Source organism: Salmo salar, chromosome ssa10 (genome assembly GCF_905237065.1).
Source record: "Salmo salar chromosome ssa10, Ssal_v3.1, whole genome shotgun sequence".
NCBI classification, from domain to species: domain Eukaryota; kingdom Metazoa; phylum Chordata; class Actinopteri; order Salmoniformes; family Salmonidae; genus Salmo; species Salmo salar.
In genome coordinates, this window is record NC_059451.1 from 9,383,826 (window position 1) to 9,404,928 (window position 21,103).

General features: G+C 43.9%; 1 protein-coding gene across 2 annotated transcripts in view; it reads right to left on the minus strand.

Moving 5' to 3' along the window:
* Nucleotides 1-21,103, minus strand: part of kif14 (kinesin family member 14) — a 52,756-nt gene that overhangs the window by 19,511 nt on the left and 12,142 nt on the right. For both annotated transcript variants that reach the window (XM_014215756.2, XM_045687282.1), the window contains exons 18-23: nt 19,289-19,580; nt 18,717-18,810; nt 18,311-18,452; nt 17,864-17,970; nt 16,693-16,796; nt 14,603-14,833 (exon numbers count right to left, since the gene is read on the minus strand). In XM_014215756.2, the coding sequence (XP_014071231.1) occupies nt 14,603-14,833; nt 16,693-16,796; nt 17,864-17,970; nt 18,311-18,452; nt 18,717-18,810; nt 19,289-19,580 (970 nt within the window). The remainder of the gene's footprint in view (nt 1-14,602; nt 14,834-16,692; nt 16,797-17,863; nt 17,971-18,310; nt 18,453-18,716; nt 18,811-19,288; nt 19,581-21,103) is intronic.

Here is a 21,103-nt window from a genome sequence, read left to right on the forward strand (position 1 = left end):
AAAGAAAAGAAAAACCCTTGAATGAGTAGGTGTTTAAAACTTGTGACCTGAAGTGGAGGTACAAATCAGTAAGGCTGATCTAAAAGGATAGCTCACATTACTTCATTCTGTAACCACATTATAATTTACATTGCTTTCTCTTTGCCTGATGACTCATACTGAATTTAATTCCGCTGCTCTATCTACCGCTACATACATTCAGTCAGACTGCCATCGTAGAAGTCGTTTTTGCTTTCAAAGTGAGGGACGTTGTACAGAACAAGTCATCAGCGATTGATCGCCTCTATCAAAGCCAATTACCATTTCCGAAACGCAGCTTGAACAAGTGTTTTCAGGATCTGGCCCAACCCATCGGTTTGTGGAACCAATCAGAACAGTTTGAATGTGTTCGCATTCGAGAAGTCGTGAGGAAATCATATCCAGACTCATCGTGGGCGTGGTGTTTGGCCATAGCAATGTGGTTGGGTAGCCAGGCAATCCTCTTCTATGGACACAGCAGGAATTTATATCTGATGTTTAGAATGTTCTCATCAACAGCACAGCATCATGTCACTCCTCCTTTACTATCAATTAGCCATGTGCGGAATGTCAGTCACCTATTACCCTATGGCCAATCAGTACAGCTGACTCATGCAACTTTACCACACTTGCAAAATAATCTATAGGCATAGTATCTACGCTGCAAAAGTCTAATGTGCCAGGGGACTAGGGTCAGTCTGTTACATCTGGTGTCCTAGGTGACTAAGTATGTGTGCTCTCTCCATCCCCCCCTCCCGGAGGACCTGAGCCCTAGGACCATGCCTCAGGACTAACTGGCCTGATGACTCCTGGCTGTCCCCAGTCCACCTGGTTGTGCTGCTGCTCCAGTTTCAACTGTTCTGCCTGCGGCTATGGAACCCTCAACTGTTCACCGGACGTGCTACCTTGTCCCGGACCTGCTGTTTTCGACTCCCTCTCTCTCGACCTCTGAATGCTTGACTATGAAAAGCCAACTGTCATTTACTCCTGAGGTACTGACCTGTAGCACCCTCTACAACCACTGTGATTATTATTTGACCCTGCTGGTCATCTATGAGCATTTGAACATCTTGAAGAACGAGCTGGCCTTAATGACCATGTACTCTTATAATCTCCACCCAGCACAGCCAGAAGAGGACTGGTTCCTGCCTTTCTTTTTTCTAGCCACCGTGCTTCTACAGCTGCATTGCTTGCCATTTGGGGTTTTAGGCTGGGTTTCTGTAGAAGCACTTTGTGATGTCTGCTGATGTAAAAAGGGCTTTATAAATTCATTTGATTTGAATTTGCATACTGGTGCAATAATCAACGTGCTCTCTTCTCACCGATGGGAATACATATTTTGATGCATTTAAATGACGGCTTACTCTTGTTCCCTCACATCTTACAGTAAAAGTTTCACCGCCGACCCTCCACCTCCAGCAGCTGAAGGTCCGTCATCGGAACCTTTTTCTCCCAGTGGGATGGTTTCAATGCCAGCTGCTCCGCATAGTGCTACCTGCATACCAGAATCTGGCTCCGATGATCAATGACAAAGTCATTCCCCAAACTATTTTAATAAAATGTTTATACTTGCATCCTGTCTCTGTTGTCCATTCAGTTTAGCCTGCCCTCTACTGAACTGAGTATTGTGACTAGGGTTGGGAAATATTACGATAGTATCGTCTATCGACGAAGTTTGACAGCCATTGTCAATGGTGAGGACATTGTGATGTGACAGACGATGGCTTAGCCTATTTGAACTTGACTGGCACCACGTAGTAGCCTAAAGAAGGGAGTTGGGCAGCAGACGGCAGGGCAGCATACAAGTGACATTCCAAGTAATCTGCCTATTCCTATTTGCTATAGCGCATTCCAATAAATAGCCTGTTATATAAGCCTACAGAACGCAAGAGGAATGTAGGCTAGAAAGACCAGAGAATTCAAAAGCAGCGCAAAATGTCCCGTCATAAAATATTGTTTCTCGCCTTCTGTCAGATGCATGGGCCTTAAAATATAAAAAAATATATAGGTTTAGGCTAACTGACACTCCCTAACTAGTGTGTCCAGTGGTAATAAAAAAATTGCTATATTCCTGTAAGGCTGTCTTTGGAAGAAGAGGACCAAGGCGCAGCGTGGTTAGTGCTCATCATTTAATATATATTCCGAGAACACAATATACAAAGCGAAAACGACAGCCAAACAGTTCTGTCAGGTCTACAAACCAATAAACAGAAATGAACCACCCACAAAACCCAAAGGAAAACAGGCTTACCTAAGTATGGCTCCCAATCAGCGACAACGATGTACAGCTGTCCCCGATTGAGAGCCATGCCAGGCCAAAACAAAGAAATACAAACACATAGAAAAAAGGACATAGAATGCCCAAAACACACAGAAAAACACCCCCTGCCACGCCCTGACCAAACTACAATAACAAATAACCCCTTTTACTGGTCAGGACGTGACAGTACCTCCCCAAAAGGTGCTGACCCCGACTGAACCTGAAACAAACTCACAAAACAATAATCCCAAACTAAAGGGAGGGTGGTTCGTGTGCTACACCCCCCTTCTCAATCCTCCCCCCTACGGAGGTGGCTCAGGAGCGGGACGCAGACCACTGGCTCACCCCACTTAGGTGGCACCTCTAGAGCGGGGTCCCTCGCCGCCGGACAGGCGGGCGGCTCTGGCAGCGCTGGACGGCTCTGGCAGCGCCGGACAGGCGGGCGGCTCTGGCAGCGCCGGACAGGCGGGCGGCTCTGGCAGCGCCGGACAGGCGGGCGGCTCTGGCGCAGGACACACCAGGCTGGGGAGACATGCAGGAGGCCTGGCTCTGGGCGCAGGCACAGGACTCACCAGGCTGGGGAGACATGCAGGAGGCCTGGCTCTGGGAGCAGGCACAGGACTCACCAGGCTGGGGAGACATGCAGGAGGCCTGACTCTGGGAGCAGGCACAAGACGTGCAGGGCTGGGGAGGCGCACAGGAGGCCTGGTGCGTGGGGCTGGCACAGTCTTCACCAGACGGCTAGCATGCACCTCAGGACGAGTATGGAGAGCTGACTCAGGTGACATCAACTCGAGGACACGCTCCGTAGGGCGAATGTCGTGCCTCATGCACCAACACAGCAGCTCTCTCATATCTCTCTCCTCCAATCTCCCCATCAACTCCTTCACTGTCTCTGCTTCGCTACCTTCGCTCACCTCCAACTTCACCCCGACTGGCTCTGGTTCCATCCTCGGCACCGCCGACCGTCCCGTGTGCCCCCCCCAAAAATAATCTTGGGGCTGCCTCTCCTCCTCTTGCCGTGCCAGCCGATCCTCCCAGAAACGTCGTTCTGCCTTCGCTGCCTCCATCTCCTCCGGCGGGCGGCGGTATTCTCCAGCCTGTCTCCAGGGTCCCTTTCCGTCCAGTATCTCTTCCCAAGTCCAGGAGTCCTGAACCCTCTGCTCCTCCATACCACGCTGCTTGGTCCGTTGAAGGTGGGTGGCAGTCTTTGGAAGAAGAGGACCAAGGCGCAGCGTGGTGAGTGCTGAACACACAGAAAAACACCCCCTGCCATGCCCTGATCAAACTACAATAACAAATAACCCCTTTTACTGGTCAGGACGTGACAATTCCCTTGTCTCTCCAATCAATATGAATACAACTTTGGGCTTTCATCGTTTTATACATTCTTTCTCTCCCGATCTAACAATTAAAATAATTAAACAGTTCCATCTCAAAAGTAGATTGAACAGCCCAGAAACATAAGGAAGCCAGGGGACTAATAATGAGTAAGGACAAAATATCAATAGCCTATAGAAAATTATAATGACAAGTTTAAGATTATTAAAAAAAGAAATAATCTGTGCGGGAAGTAAGAATCCCTCAAATAACCTATCCTCCTACCATAAAAGCTTTAAGACATAATAAAGTTACAAACAGAAGTCCATTTCCAAATGTCCTATTTTTAATATTATTACCTTTAACTTGGCAAGTCAGTTAAGAACAAATTCCTATTAACAATGATGGCCTAGGAACAGTGGGTTAACTGCGTTGTTCAGGGGCAGAATTACAGATTTTTAACTTGTCAGCTCGTGGATTCGATCTAGCAACCTTTCGGTTACTGGCCGAACGCCCTAACCATCAGGCTACCTGCCGCCCCCTAATAGCCTAAGGTACTGTGTTGTCCAATAGTTTCCACTTCCAAAAAGAACATGAATGAAAGTCTGAGTCTATAGGCCTACGCATACAGTGCATTCGGAAAGTATTCAGACCCCTTCCATTTTCCAACATTGTTACGTTACAGCCTTATTCTAAAGTGGATTAAAAAAAATTAAAAAAACATCACACACAATACCACATAATTACAAAAGTGAAAACAGTTTTTTTGGAATGTTTGCAAATGTATTAAAATAACAAAACATAAACACCTTATTTCCATAATTATTCAGACCCATTGCTATGAGACCCGAAATTGAGCTCAGGTGGATCCTGTTTCCATTGATCATCCTTGAGATGTTTCTACAACTTGATTGGAGTCCACCTGTGGTAAATTCAATTGATTGGACATGATTTGGAAAGGCACACACACAGCTCTCTATATAAGGTCCCACAGTTGATAGTGCATGTCAGAGCAAAAACCAAAGCCATGAGGTTGAAGGAATTGTCCGTAGAGCTCCGAGACAGAATCGTGTTGAGGTACAGATCTGGAGAAGAGTACCAACATAATGTCTGCAGCATTGAAGGTGCCCAAGAACACAATGGCCTCCATCATTCTTAAATGGAAAAAGTTTGGAACCACCAAGACTTTCTAGAGCTGTCCTGCCGGCCAAACTGAGAAATTTGGGGAGAAGGGCCTTGGTCAGGGAGGGGACCAAGAACCCGATGGTCACTCTGACAAAGCTCCAGAGTTCCTCTGTGGAGATTGGGGAACCTTCCAGAAGGACACCATCTCTGCAGCACTCCACCAATCAGGCCTTTATGGTAGAGTGGCCAGACAGAAGCCGCTCCTCAGTAAAATGCACATGACATGCTTGGAGTTCTCCAAAAAGCACCTGAAGGACTCAGACCATGAGAAACAAGATTCTGTGGTCTCATGAAACCAAGATTGAACTCTTTGGCCTGAATGCCAAGCATCACGTCTGGAGGAAACCTTGCACCATCCCTACGGTGAGTCTGGACTTGAACCTAATCGAACATCTCTGGAGAGACCTGAAAATAGCTGTGCAGTGATGAAAGGATCTGCAGAGAACAGAAGAAACTCCCCAAATACAGGTGTGCCAAGTTTGTAGCGTCATACCCAAGACTATAATCGCTGCCAAAATGCTTCAACAAAGTACTGAGTAAAGGGTCTGAATACTTATGAAAATGTGCACTCAGTGTCATTTACTGCCTTTTTTTAAAACATAGCTGATATGGCTGACTTGCTTCAACAAATGTGGTTTCTACTGACAAATAAGATGTACAAACTATGACATAAGGGGACGATGAGCAGATGAGTGAATCTGTCATTTCGATTAAGACATTAAAGAGCGAGCAAGGAAGGACGTAGTCAATATATTTATTTGTTCAGCACTTTTGAAATGTACAGCAATAGAATTCAGAACATGGGCCATTCTTACAGTATTCTCCCTGTACACCAAGTCAGAACCGTAGGATAAATAAAGGAGGCATATAAGCAGACAATGAAAGCTCTTACAATATTCGATATTGACATTTCTATATAACAGGCTATAGGCTAAATGTGCATCACCAAGTCAGAACAGTAGGCTAAGTTAATAGGAGAAAAGGAAGCAAATTATTAGGGTGAGGCACATGGGGTACTAACAGCTTACTACACAACATACACTTAGTATTGCTTGGCATATTACATCATTACGCAACAACATAGATTTTTGTGCTGTGCTCACTTGAACAGGAAGGTGGCGCGAAAGTCCTTCTTGTGGACAGATTTTGTCATTAAAATGTATCATCAAAGTCTGGCATTCTCTGGATTTATGGTGCTTTCAAGACAACTGGGAACTTGGGAAAAAAACAAGGTTGAATCATGACGTCAGTGATCTTCAGGTCAGAGCTCTAAAAAGAGTTCCCGATTTGGAATTCCGAGTTGGATGACCGTTCAAAACTTATTTTCCCAGTCGGAGCTCGAATACTGAAGTATATTATTTTCTGTATTTTGCAGTTTCACAACAAACGTTCAATATATTAATTCAAGAAAAGTCACACCTTGGGAGTTTTATTGAAGACTTAGTTGTTAGCCATCTTTCTAGTTTTGCATGGGAACGCAATTCCAGGACAGAATAGTGGGGCTCAAAACAGGTGGGGCATTTGGACTGCCTGCGCAACTCTGTAAAAAACAAAAGTTGTACCCTGTATATATATATTTTTTACTTCATTTGTTACCATTTAAGAATACGTTTTGCTCTAGATTGCAGGAAATGGCAGTTACAAGTGTTAAAAAAAGCTAAAATATGAGTCCATGATTCTACGTCATGATTTGTATAGTAGTAGCATTCAATTTCACGCAATAGAGATCTGTATTTTGAATTTAAAAAATAAAATAACAAATTCACGCAATCGCCCAACGGTTGTTTTAGCGGAGTAAAACAAAAAATGGCAATCAAGGTTTCATGAGGACAAAGGTTGACATTACCCAGCACTATTGGTGACAACACTACAACAGCGCTTCCTTCACCCACATATTAGTTGTGGAAAACATTGTCTATCCGCAGCAGAATTGTTTCAAGAATGTGAGTTTTTCAAGAAAACATCCACAGCATACTGTTGCCTATTGTCTGAAGTGTCAGAAGGATAACATATACAGTGCCTTCAGAAAGTATTTACACCCCTGGACTTTTTCCACATTGTTGTGTTACAGCCCGAATTTTAAATGGATTAAATTGAGATTTTGCATCACTGGCCTACATACATAATTCCACTTTGACATTGTAGGGTAATGTTTTTCAAACATTTTACAAATGAATTAAACATGAAAAGCTTGAGTCAAGTATTCAACCCCTGTTATGGCAAGCCTAAAGTTCAGGAGTAATAATGCGCTTAAATCACATAATAAGTTGCATGAACTCACTCTCTGTGCAATAAGTGTTTAACATGATTTTTCAATCAATACCATCTCTGTACGTCCCTTAGTCGAGCAGCGAATTTCAAACAAGACCAGTGATGTTTTCCAATGCCTCGCCAAGAAGGGCTACTATTGGTAGATGGCAAAAATATATCCTTTTGAGCGTAGTGAAGTCATTACACTTTGGATGGTGTATCAATACACTCAGTCACTACAAAGATACAGGCGTGCTTCCAAACTCTGTTGTCAGAGTTTGTGTTATTTTATGTTGGGAAGGGCCCATAAGTAAGCATTTCACTGTTAGTCTACTACACCTGTTGTTTAATAAGTATGTGAAATATACAATTTGATTTGTATAAAATTGTTAGTTTAATGCCTGTGATAGGAGAAAACTGAGGATGGATCAACAACATTGTAGTTAGTCCACAATATTAACCTAAATGACAGAGTGAAAAGAAGGACACCCGTACAGAATACAAATATTCTAAAACATGTATCCTGTTTATAATAAGGCACTAAAGTAGAGCTGCAAAAAATGTGTCAAAGAAATTAACTTTATGTCCTGAACTTCTCAAGATGACGCCGGAAGACATGGCAGCCGTTTTACAGGCACCTAACTGTGCCATGTGTTTTTTTTTGTGTTATTTGTAACTTACTTTGCACATAATGTTTCCGCCACCATATTTTACGGCAAAAAAAGAGCTTATGGATATCAGGACAGCGATCACTCACCTTGGATTAGACAAAGATTTTTTTCTTCAACAAGCAGGACGCACAGGATGTACTTCAGACACCCGACAAGGCCGAAATCCCTGTCATTGGCAAGAGAAAGAGAAGCTGGTATAGAGGACACAGGCCGGGTTGCCACGTAAGGATCCCCTGACGGCGAGTAGGAAATCTGCCATTACCATCAATATTACTTGTCAAAATACTATCATTGGACAATAAATAAGACGAGGTATGATCAAATATCCTACCAACGGGACATCAAAAACTGTAATATCTTATGTTTCACCGAATCGTGGCTGAATGACATGGAAAACATTCAGCTGGTGGGATATACGCTGCACCGGCTAGATAGAACAGCACACTCTGGTAAGAGGGGGGAAGGGGTGCACGAAATCTAAGGAAGTCTCTAGATTTTGCTCACTTGGAAGAGAGTATCTCATGATAAGCTGCAGACCACACTATTTTCCAAGAGAGTTTATAAAAAAATTTTGTGGCTGTTTATTTACCACCACAGGACAGACGCTGGCACTAAGACCGCACGGAATCAGCTGTATAAGAAAAAAAGCAAACAGGAAACCGCTCACCCAGAGGCGGCGCTCCTAGTGGCCGGGGACTTTAATGCAGGGAAACTTATATCAGTTGTAGCCAATTTATAATCAGCATGTTAAATACGCAACCAATTTTTTTATTTATTATAGTTAACCTTTAATCCACACACACAGAGACATGTACAAAGTCCTCCCTCGCTCTCCATTTGGCAAATCTGACCATAATTCTATCCCCCTGATTACCAGCAAATATTCAAGCAGAAAGCACCAGTGATTCAGTCTATAAAAAAGTGGTCAGACGAAGCTGATGCTAAACTACAGGACTGTTTTGCTAGCACAGACTGGAATATGTTCCAGGATTCTTTCGATGGCATTGAGGAGTACACCACATCAGTCACTGGCTTTATCAATAAGTGCATCGAGGCTGTACGTACATGGATGGATTACAGGCAACATAGAAGCCATGGATTACAGGCAACATCCGCACTGAGCTAAAGGGTAGAGCTGCCGCTTTCAAGGAGCGGGACTCTAACCCGGCTTATAAGAAATCCCGCAATGCCCTCCGACTAACCATCAAACAGGCAAAGCGCCAATACAGGACTAAGATTGAATCGTACTACACCGGCTCCGAAGCTCGTTGGTTGTGGCAGGGCTTGCAAACTATTAAAGACTACAAAGGGATGCACACTTCTATGCTCGCTTCAAGGCAAGCAACACTGACGCATGCATGAGAACATCAGCTGTTCCGGATGACTGTGACTGTGTACCGGTAGCACCTGTATATAGCCTCGCTACTGTTATTTTCACTGTCATTTTACTATTTTTCTTTTGTTTCTTTACTTACCTATTGTTTACCTAATACCTATTTTTTTACTTAAAAATTGCACTGTTGGTTAGGGCTTGTAAGTAAGCATTTCACTGTAAAGTCTACACCTGTTGTAGTCGGCGCACGTGACAAATAAACTTTGATTTGAATACAAAGTGTTATGTTTGGGGGCAAATCCAACATGTCACTGAGTACCACTCATAATTTCAAGCATGGTGGTGGCTGTATCATGTTATGGGTATTAGTGAGTTTTTTTACGATAAAAAAAAAACTGAATAGAGCTAAGCACACGCAAAAATCCTAGAGGGAAAGCAAACTAAAACAGGTTTTCAACAGACAATGGGAGACCAATTCACCTTTCAGCAGGACAATAACCTAAAAAAACAAGGCCAAATATACAGTGGAGTTGCTTACCAAGTCGACATTAAATGGTCCCGAGTGACCTAGTTACAGTTGACTTAAAAATCGTCTTGAAAATCTATGGCAAGACTTGAAAATGGCTGTCTAGCAATGATCAACAACCACGGAGGTTTTTTATTTAATTTAACCCTTATATTACCAGGAAAGTTGACTGAGAACACATTCTCATTTACAGCCATGGCCTGGGGAAAAGTTACCAGGGAGAGGAGGGGGGATGAATAAGCTAATTGTAAGCTGGGGATGATTAGGTGGCCATGATGGTATGATGGCCAGATTGGCCAGGACACCAGGGTTAACATCCCTACTCTTACGATAAGTGCCATGGGATCTTTAGTGACCACAGAGTCAGGACATCCGTTTAATGTCCCATCCGAAAGAGGTCACCCTACACAGGGCAATGTCCCCAATCACTGCCATGAGGCATTGGGATATTTTTTTTAGACCAGAGGAAAGGGTGCCTCCTACTGGCCCTCCAACACCACTTCCAGCAGCATCTGGTCTCCCATACAGGGACTGACCAGGACCAACCCTGCTTAGCTTCAGAAGCAAGCCAGTAGTGGGATGCAGGGTGGCATGCTGCTTGATTTTTTTTAATTTAAGAATAATGTGCAAATACTGTACAATCCAGGAGTGCAAAGCTCTTAAAGACTAACCCAGAAAGACTCAAAGCTGTAATTGCTGCCAAAGGTGATTCTAACATGTATTGAGGGGTGTGAATACTTACTTATCTAATGAAGAGTTGTATTTTTCATACATTTTTTACAAATGTTATAATTTCTCTTCCACTTTGAGTATTTTGTGTAGATCGTTGACAAAAAAATTATTCATTTTAATCCCACTTTGTAACAACAAAATGTTTTAAAAAAGTCAAGAGGTGTGAATAATTTCTGAAGGCACTGTAGGCTTAAACCAGTTATTTCTGGAAAGCCAAGCACTGACAAAGACTTTACTATAGGTGTATAAGACCAGGGTCACATTCATGATTAATGAAAGAGAAACAGTACTCTCAACATTGACAGTAAGATATACTTTAACCTACTACCCTGGGGACGGTTGCACCAATTGGGCATAAAAAAGTTGGCCTTACATGCTTGGTCGGGCGTTGCGCTTCCGACTTTGGGATCAGAATTGACATCTGTTGCACCAACCAAAAATAAGACTAGTCATAGCTAAGTCCGGCGTAAGCAATGCGCGTTCATGAGATTTGATGCTTCACAATGATGGTTGCTAGGCAGCGCCCGTTACTAGGATGTTACCATCATTACCATACAAACTTCGCGAGGCATGTTCCATCACTTTGCAAAGCCCAACACTACGCGTGCACATTTTCTTAACCACAACTGGATGGATCAATCAATAATTACTGTGGAAATGAATGACCAAAATATTGTAAAAAAGTACACAAATGCAATTGAAGTAATTTATCATATTGTTGCTTAATGAAACTCTTAGTCATCCAAACGTTTTAAATACTTTCAAATAAAACTATTTGTCACGAGCCGAATACAACAAGTGTATACAACCTTACCGTGAAACGCTTACTTACAAGCCCTTAACCAACAGTGCTGTTCAAGAAAGAGTAGTTTATTTGGTAAATATTTTAAAAGTAAAAAATAACAAAAAATAACAAGGCTATATCCAGGGGGTACCGGTAGAGTCAATGTGCAGGGATACAGGTTAGTGGAGCTAGGGGTGAAGTAACTATGCATAGATAATAAACAGCGAGTAGCAGCAGTATACAAAACAAATGGGGGAGGTCAACGTAAATAGTCCGGTGGCCATTTGATTAATTGTTCAGCAGTCTTATGGCTTGGGGGTAGAAGCTGTTAAGGAGCCTTGTGGTCCTAAACTTGGCGCTCCGGTACCACTTGCCGTGCGGTAGCAGAGAAAACAGTCTATGACTTGGGTGACTGGAGTCGCTGACAATTTTTTGGGCTTTCCTCTGACACTGCCTAGTATATAGGTCCTGGATAGCAGGAAGCTTGGCCCCAGTGATGTACTGGGCCATTCACACTACCCTCTGTAGCACCTTATGGTAAGATGCTGCGCAGGCAGTGATGCAACCAGTCAGGATGCTCTCGATGGTGCAGCTGTAAAACCTTTTCAGGAGAACTGGGGACCCATGACTCATTTTCAGTCTCCTGAGGGGGGAAAGGTGTTGTCGTGCCCTCTTAACGACTGTCTTGATGTGTTTGGACCATAATAATTTGTTGGTGATGTGGACATCAAGAAACTTGAAACACTCGACCCGCTCCACTACAGCCCAGTCGATGTTAATGGGGGCTTGTTCGTCCCGCCTTTTTCTGTAGTCCACGATCAGCTCCTTTGTCTTGCTTACACTGGAGGGAGAGGTTGTCGTCCTTGGCACCACACTGCCAGATCTCTGACCTCCTCCCTATAGGCTGTCTCATCGTTGTCGGTGATCAGTACACACCTGAGGGGGCCCCAGTGTTGAGGATCAGCGTGACAGACGTCTTGTTGCCTACCCTTACCACCTGGGGGCAACCCGTCAGGAAGTCCAGGATCCAGTTGCAGAGGGAGGTGTTTAGTGCCAGGGTCCTTAGCTTAGTAATGAGCTTCGTGCACAGTATGGTTTTGAACCCTGAGCTGTAGTCAATGAGCAGCATTGTCACATAGGTGTTCCTTTTGTCCAGGTGGGAAAGGGCAGTGTGGAGTGCGATTAAGATTGCATCATCTGTGGATCTGTTGGGGCGATATACAAATTGGAGTGGGTCTAGGGCAGGGTTTGAAAATGTCAGTGAAGACGCTTGTCAGTTGGTCCACGCATGCTTTGAGTACGTGTCCTGGTAATCCGTCTGGCCCAGAGGCTTTGCAAATGTTGACCTGTATAAAAGGTCTTGCTCACATCAGCTACCGAGAGCCTTAACACACAGTCATCCAGAACAGCTGGTGCTCTCATGCATACTTCAGCGATGCTTGCTTCGAAGAGAGCATTTAGCTCGTCTGGTAGGCTCGCGTCACTGGGCAGCTCATGTCTGGGTTTCCCTTTGTAGTACATAATAGTTTTCAAGCCCTGACACATCCATGGAGTGTCAGAGCCGGTGTAGTAGGATTCAATCTTAATCCTGTATTGACGCTTTGCTTGTTTGATGGTTTGTCTGAGTGCATAGCGGGATTTCTTATAAGTGTCCGGATTAGTGTCCCGCTCCTTGAAAGCGGCAGCTCTAGCCTTTAGCTCGATGCAGATGTTGCCTGTACTCCATGGCTTCTGGTACGGTCACTGAGGGGACGGCATCGTCGATGCACTTATAGATGAAGCCGATGACTGAGGTGGTATACTCAATGCCATTGGATGAATTCCGGAACATATCCCAGTCTGTGCTAGCAAACCAGTCCTGTAGCGTAGCATCCACGTCATCTGACCACTCCCGTATTGACGGAGTCACTGGTACTCCTGGTTTAGTTTTTGCTTGTAAGCAGGAATCAGGAGGATAGAATTATGGTCAGACTTACCAAATGGAGGGCGGGGTAGAGCTTTGTATGCATCTCTGTGTGTGGAGTAAAGGTGGTCTCGAGTTCTTTTCCCCTCTGATTTGTTTGCCTGCATTAAAAGTCCCCGGCCACTAGGAGCACCGCTTCTGGATGAGCATTTTCTTGTTTGCTTATGGCCTTATACAGTTGGTTGAGTCTTAGTGCCAGCATCGGTTTGTGGTGGTAAATAGATGGCTACGAATAATGTAGATGAGAACTCTTGGTAGATAGTGTAGCCTACAACATAAGGTACTCAAGACTTTTATATTAGACACCGCGCACCAGCTGTTATTGACAAGTAGACACACCCCCACCCCTCGTCTTACCAGACGTAGCGTCTCTGTCCTGCCGGTGCATGGAAAATCCCGCCAGCTCTATTTTTTCCACGCCGTCGTTTAGTCACAACTCAGTGAAACATTAGATATTACAGTTTTTAAATGTCCCGTCAGTAGGATAATATTGATCGTTGGTCATCAATTTTATTTTCCAATGTAACGGATGGCTGTGGGGGTTTACTCGCTCGCTTACGAATTCTCAGAAGGCAGCCTGACCTCCGCCCCCTTTTTATCCGTCTTTTCTTCACACAAATTACAGGGATTTGGGCCTGTTCACGAGAAAGCAGTATATCCTTCGCATCGGACTCGTTAAAGGAAAAAGCTTCTTGCAGTTTGAGGTGAGTAATCGCTGTTCTGATGTCCAGAAGTTATTTTCGGTCATAAGAGACGGTTGCAGCAACATTATGTACAAAATAAGTCACAAACAATGCAAAAAACTAACAAAATGGCACAGTTGGTTAGGAGCACATAAAACAGCCATTCTCTCCGACGCAATTCTACTAAAGCAATAGCCGTGTGTGGTCAACTATAATTTCAGCACCGCTATGATTGGGACAGCGTTATAGCGCTGCTTTGAAACAAGCCTGGGGACTCGTCTAGTTTGTTCGTCTAACAGTGTTATCAGGATTATTTTTCTCTTCATTCACATAGTAGCCCAGGCTATATCCCCGACTAAAAGCCCTTGCCTTTTAATCAATGTAATTTTGATTCACCGAATCTTTGTCTGGTTATTTGATCTCTGGCTGGGCAAATAAGTGGAGGCGGCTCCTCTATTAGTTTGCTAATATCTGATCAGACACATACGGCATGCTATAATGTAGCATAAATCAAGTGTATTATTTTGCTAATGACTCGTGCTTAGGCAACTCAAAAAGCCCACGGAGTTTGTGAAATATGAACACGAGACTTGCATCCTTTCGAAAATATAGATTGCTATTATTTTCTGTGCATATCATGATGAAGATTCCAATTTAACACCACACGCCTGCTCCCTACTAGGTGTAGAATCTAAGCCTAGGCGTAGCTCGTATTAGGGTTTACGCCCAGGTGGTGCAACAGGTATAATTTTTAGGTCCAGCGTACAGCATAGATTTACAACCCGCTTACAATCACCTGGTGCAACTGGCCCCTGGTGTTGCAAGCACATAACCTACTGAGCCATGGAAGATTGTGAATTTTGAGATGCAGACTTACCACTCCCCTGACAGTCATCGTCCAGGCCATCGTACAGGCCGGAGATGGTCGTCACGGCTGTGTACACACAGTAGAGGTCAGAGCTCAGCCTGTCTGCCATGCTCTCCTCGTAGCTATGACACCAGCGCAGCTGGCCCACCATCTGGCCAATGAAATCTTTACAGATCCCCGGCAGGTTGGAATCTAATGAGCTGGGATGCAGCGAGGGCGGTTTGGCCACACCCATCAGACCTGTAACGGAGACAGACAAGTTGGCCAAAATAATTACGTGAAATATGAAGGAAACTCCACGTGGACTACAAGAGCTATAACTGTAGGCCTACAGTGGCTTGCGAAAGTGTTCAACCCCCTTGGCATTTTTCCTATTTTGTTGCCTTACAACCTGGAATTAAAATCGATATTTGGGGGTTTGTATCATTTGATTTACACAACACGCATACCACTTTGAAGATGCAAAATATGTTTTATTGTGAAACAAACAAGAAATAACACAAAAAAATGGAAAACTTGAGCGTGCATAACTGTTCACCCCCCAAAGTCAATACTTTGTAGAGCCACCTTTTGCAGCAATTACAGCTGTAAGTCTTTTGGGATATGTCTCTATAAGCTAGGCACATCTAGCCACTGGGATTTTTGTCCATTCTTCAAGGCAAAACTGTTCCAGCTCCTTCAAGTTGAATGGGTTCCGCTGGTGTACAGCAATCTTTAAGTCATAACACAGATTCTCAATTGATTGAGGTCTGGGCTTTGACTAGGCCATTCCAAGACATTTAAATGTTTCCCCTTAAACCACTCGAGTGTTGCTTTAGCAGTATGCTTAGGGTCATTGTCCTGCTGGAAGGTGAACCTCCATCTGTCTCAAATCTCTGGAAGACTGAAACAGGTTTCCCTCAAGAATTTCCCTGTATTTAGCGCCATCCATCATTGCTTCAATTCTGACCAGTTTCCCAGTCCCTGCCGATGAAAAACATCCCCACAGCATGATGCTGCCACCACCATACTTCACGGTGAGGATGGTATTCTCAGGGTGATGAGAGGTGTCGGGTTTGCCCCAGACAGTGTTTTCCTTGATGGCCAAAAAGCTCAATTTAAGTCTCATCTGACCAGAGTACCTTCTTCCATATGTTTGGGGAGCCTCCCACATGCCTTTTGGCGAACACCAAACGCTTTTGCTTATTGTTTTCTTTAAGCAATTACTTTATGGCCACTCTTCTGTAAAGCCCAGCTCTGTTGAATGTATGGCTTAAAGTGGTCCTATGGACAGATACTCCAATCTCGGCTGTGGAGCTTTGCAGCTCCTTCAGGGTTATCTTTGGTCTCTTTGTTGCCTCTCTAATTAATGCCCTCCTTGCCTGGTCCGTGAGTTTTGGTGGGCGGCCTACTCATGGCTGGTTTGTTGTGGTGCCATATTCTTTCAATTTTTTTAATGGATTTAATGGTGCTCAGTGGGATGTTCAAAGTTTCAGATATTTTTTTGGAACCCAACCCTGATCTGTACTCTCCACAACTTTGTCCCTGACCTGTTTGGAGAGCTCCTTGGTCTTCATGGTGCCCCTTGCTTGGAGGTAGCCCATGCTTAGTGGTGTTGCAGACTGGGGCCTTTCACAGCAGGTGTATATATACTGAGATCATGTGACAGATGTGACACTTAAAGTCCACCTGTGTGCAATCTAACTAATTATGAGACTTCTGAAGGTAATTGGTTGCACCAGATCTTATTTAGGGGCTTCATAGCAAAGGGTGAATACAGGCGTAGCTCAGAGCACCACTTTTCCATATTTTAGATTTTTTTTAAACAAGTTATTTTTTTCATTTCACTTCACCAATTTGGACTATTTTGTGTATGTCCATTACATAAAATCAATTTAAATTGCAGGTTGTAATGCAACAAAATAGGAAAAACGCCAAGGGGGATGAAAACTTCTGCAAGGCACTGTATTTTTTTTTTTTTACACCTAATGTTATACCATTCTTTCATTTCTATATGCGGTAGCCTGGCAAAGAAACTAAAAGTCCTTCAGTGTCTTACACACACACACACACACACACACACACACACACACACACACACGACCGCATAACACACATACCAGAGGACTGCGAGGTGTTACTGTTATGAAGGCTTTGAATAGGGTGCACTCGGATTTCGTAGAGACGCCCTGAAATCCTCCTGCTCTTCAACAGGCTTCTGCTCCTATAATGATGGGGAACAAACAACAAAAAACACACATTACTAATATGTCTTGGAATGGATCTCAACAGTCTAAAACAGCATTGCCTCATCAACTTTCACTGATGTGAAAGCAAATTCATGTCTGATAGGCACCAGGAACATTTCATTCACCAATCCTATGTTATCATATCAGTGCAGATGAAGGAGAGGAGACAGGACCAGAGGAGAAGAGAAGCCATTTCCAATAATTGAGAGCCAAACATTGTCGGCAGAATGTGAGTGTTCTCTCGGGCAGCGTCCCGATTCCCCGCACTTGTACACTCCCGTCAATGGTGAACTCCCTCCAGCTAAGGCTTACAGAAAATCCAAAGCTTTTAAAATCCATGACGGGGAGTGAACACGTCGGGAAAAGCAGGGCTACGGGAGACAGACACACACACACAGCCAGACCGACAGAGATAAACAGGGCACTAGCTGTGGCTGCTAGTGGGTTCAGGGTAGACTTCAGAGGATTCAGGTGAGAGTGAGTAGCGAGAGACACCGAGATGGTTTCCATGTTTCCTTTGGCCTCCTCTCCTTCACCGCAGGTACCACCAGGCCCATAAACATAGCCAACAAGAAAAATAACGTGGAGAAAAAAGTTGCCGCAAGGGGAAAAAATTAGGGAATGTTTCTGTGTGGTTATTTCACACTGAGGTGAAGAAAAATGACACATTGAACTTCCAGGATGTGCCAAGTAGTAAATCAACAGAGTGGAAATATCAATACGAGCGCTGTAGAAGAAAGAAAATACCCAACACGTTCCATATGTTCAACAAATGATAGAGAACCATGTTCACTCTCAAGTTCAAAAACACGGTTTTCCACATTCATCATATTCAACTTAGTTCTGACACATTTTTGCATGTGTTTGAGTTCAATTGAGGAGGATAGAGAGAATGAAGAGTAGAGACTAGGTTTGTGTCCCAAAATGGCACCCTATTCTGTACATAGTGCACTACTGTTGACCACAGCCCAATAGGGCCTGGTCAACAGTAGTGTACTATATAGAGAATAGGGTGCCATTTGGGATGCACACTAGAAATTACCTTCTGCGTGAGAAGGAGGAGGCGGTTGAGGAAGCCGATACATCTTGCTCCCACTCATCATTGGGGTCGTAAAACACGTCGTCATCTTTACAGGCGCTGCGGTCCCCCTGGGGAAGGAGAATAAATGACTGCTCAGTTTAACCCCAGTCTCATTTATTCAGCTTAAATGAGAAATTACAGGAACGGAGGATGCCCCTCATGCATAAACAAGCGTTTTGTAAATTAGGTGTGCAAAATCCACAAAGGGCGGACTGACTGTTCCACTGGTTGAGTGCGAGACAGACCGGGTGGGAGAATGCAGTCTAAATCGACCTGATAGTTGCATGATAGCTACCAACTTGATTAACCAGAGAGCATCCACATTTGAACAAAAATGCACCAAACACAGCTTTTTAAATTCAGATGGACAACATATGCATTAGTAGCAAGGAATGACTGCTAACTGACCTGGTCGAGTTCCCTCATTGCTGCCAGGTTGCTCTGGAATTTCTCCAGACTCCAGAAGGTGGAGATGCCCAGTTTGGTGTTCTGCACCTGGACCTGCAGCTCTCCCTTTCCCCCTCCACCCTCCTTCCTAGACCCCTCGTGTCTAAAAACAAAGTGAAGATTGAGATTAATCTAAAAAGGAAGAGAAAGTGATGACAAAGGATGACATATAATGCAGGGCTTTCTTACAAAAGAGACCTTGGACTCAATGAGACCCCACCCTGCCCAAATAAAGGTAAAATAAATGAAATAAAACAAGAGTGAGATAATTTCCTGATAGATGGATCTACAGTAAGATCTCAATATGCAGCAAAACAAAGGACTATTTCATATAAAATCTAAAGATTTTGATTCTCTCCACTCGTACCTGCTGAAAACTGTGTTCTTCATGAGTTTGCCACTGATCTTGTTGGCTTCCTCGATCATCAGAGACAACTTCATGGCGTCCCACTGTGGAGGGACTTAAGACAACAGATCACAGAGCATTAGTGTATTTTCTAGGGACAAAACGAAAGCAAACAGAACCAAACAGGGAGGGATCTACCTGAGTTTGTCCAATAGAAACTCTTGTTTCCTTTGCAAAAAGTTTTTCTACAGTTTGCTATGGTGTGGACTAATGCGTACACGCCATGTCACCAGAACTGTAACTAGCTACAACACTAGAACCATGCTGTGATGTAATGGAAACGACACTTATCTTTACAACACAGCGCTAGCTATTAGTTAAACCTTTCCTATTACTGTATTTACATTGTTGTCCGATCTCATCTCTGTTTCATTTCACACCTGATTTGTAATCATTTGTGCACATTGTTGCAACAGAAAACGCTTTACAATGAAAATTTGAGTTTTTCCAATTGTTCAGGTAGTCCATCCTAGTTTCGATCCGTTTCCTCGTGAATACAACCCAGAAGATGAAAATTCCCAACAATGGTTTACCGTTTTTCAGAGTCTGGCTTCCTTTCTGCGCCACTTTCCTTTGCATCTCCTCAAGGTCTTTGCCGATCTTCCTCTTCTCTGCCTCGAGGGCCTCAACCACCTTGGCCTGTCGGACACCGTGATCGGCCATGGCCTGCCGTGTGGCCTGGGCCTCCATGTGGAGGCGGAGACGTGTCTTGTGCGTGTCCACTTCCTGCTCCAGCTCCACCTTGGCAAACTGCAGCTCCTCCATCTTGGAGACCACCCGCTGCTGGTCCATCGCTTGACACCGCTTCCTTTCGCTCTCCTCCTCCTGGGGGAAGGAAAGCACCATTGTCAATGAGTAGAAGGTCTTAAAGGCCCAATGCAGTCGTTTTTATATCAAATAATTTCTGTGTAACAATTAAGTACATTACTGTAATAGATTCCCATGAAAATTGGGCAAAAATAGCTTTTTAGCAAAAAACTATTTCTCAAGCAAGAATTTTGCTAGGGCTGTCTGGGAGTGGTCTGAGTGGGGAAAACTGAAAACTAGCTGTTATTTGTGAAAGTTAAACGGTCTATTAACCAATTTACCGCATGGTGATGTCACCACAGAAAGCTGAAACCTGTGCAGATTGTATTATCAAACAGCATAAAAGGATTATAGAAGGATCCAGACACTTTTCTTTGCAATTTCACTTGTTTTTGAGAAACGGAAAAGCGCATAGAGATTTGGTTGTTAAATAGCAAACTTCTCAGGTTACACCGTTGTATGACTATGACTACAAAATGTTACACCATTGTAGGACCACCTAACCTTTTAATTCAAGTACATGGTCGGGTAAAAAAAAGTCACGAAGGCCAGATGGAAACAGCAAATTTGTCTGTAAACTTTCCAAATGTTGACAAAACAAAATACAGTAGACAAGGTGGGATCTTTCTGGTTCTGTAAAATGTATTATGCTAGAAATGGCGTAATGTATGTGCAAATATTGATATAATAACCATCATATTGAAATAGACTTGAGTCACGTGATTATATGTTCTGCGGTCTGCCCACTACGACTCAGGAAAGCATGCAGGTTATTAAGCTACAAATGGTGAAAGTGCACGAGGAGCTTGATGCTCCTTTCAATTAAATATCAAGGGTCTTTATTCTGGTGACATGATTGATGCTTGGCTGCTGTTTGACAAATACAAAATAATCCCGCTCTTAATAATCTCATCATGTAGGTAGCTCACTCGAATTGTATCTGCAAACTGTTGGCTAGAGCGCATGTGCCAAGACCAAAGTGGGCAAGTTCGCTATGTAACGCAACATTTGTTGTGGCAAAACCATCATTAGAGTTGAAAATGCAATAGAAACCCATTTACCTTGTATTTTTTGTTCAGTACATGGGAATTTAACAACAAAAGTAATTGTGTGCATTACGTCATCACGTTCAGCCTTTTTTCCAAAGATTGAAACATCTCCGGTGGGAAAATGGGTATCTAGACCCAGGGTTGAGACCTCGACCCCGCCCTGTGTAACTGGGTCCTGGACTTTCTGACGGGCCGCCAGGTGAAGGTAGGAAACAACTCCACCCCACTGATCCTCAACACTGGGGGCCCACAAGGGTGCGTTCTTAGCCCCCTCCTGTACTCCCTGTTGACCCATATCTGTGTGGCCATGCACGCTTCCAACTCAATGATCAAGTTTGCAGACGACACTACAGTGGTATGCTTGATTACCAACAACGACGAGACGGCCTACAGGGAGGTGGTGAGGGCCCTCGGAGTTTGGTGTCAGGAAAATAACCTCTCACTCAACGTCAACAAAACAAAGGAGATGATCGTGGACTTCAGGAAACAGCA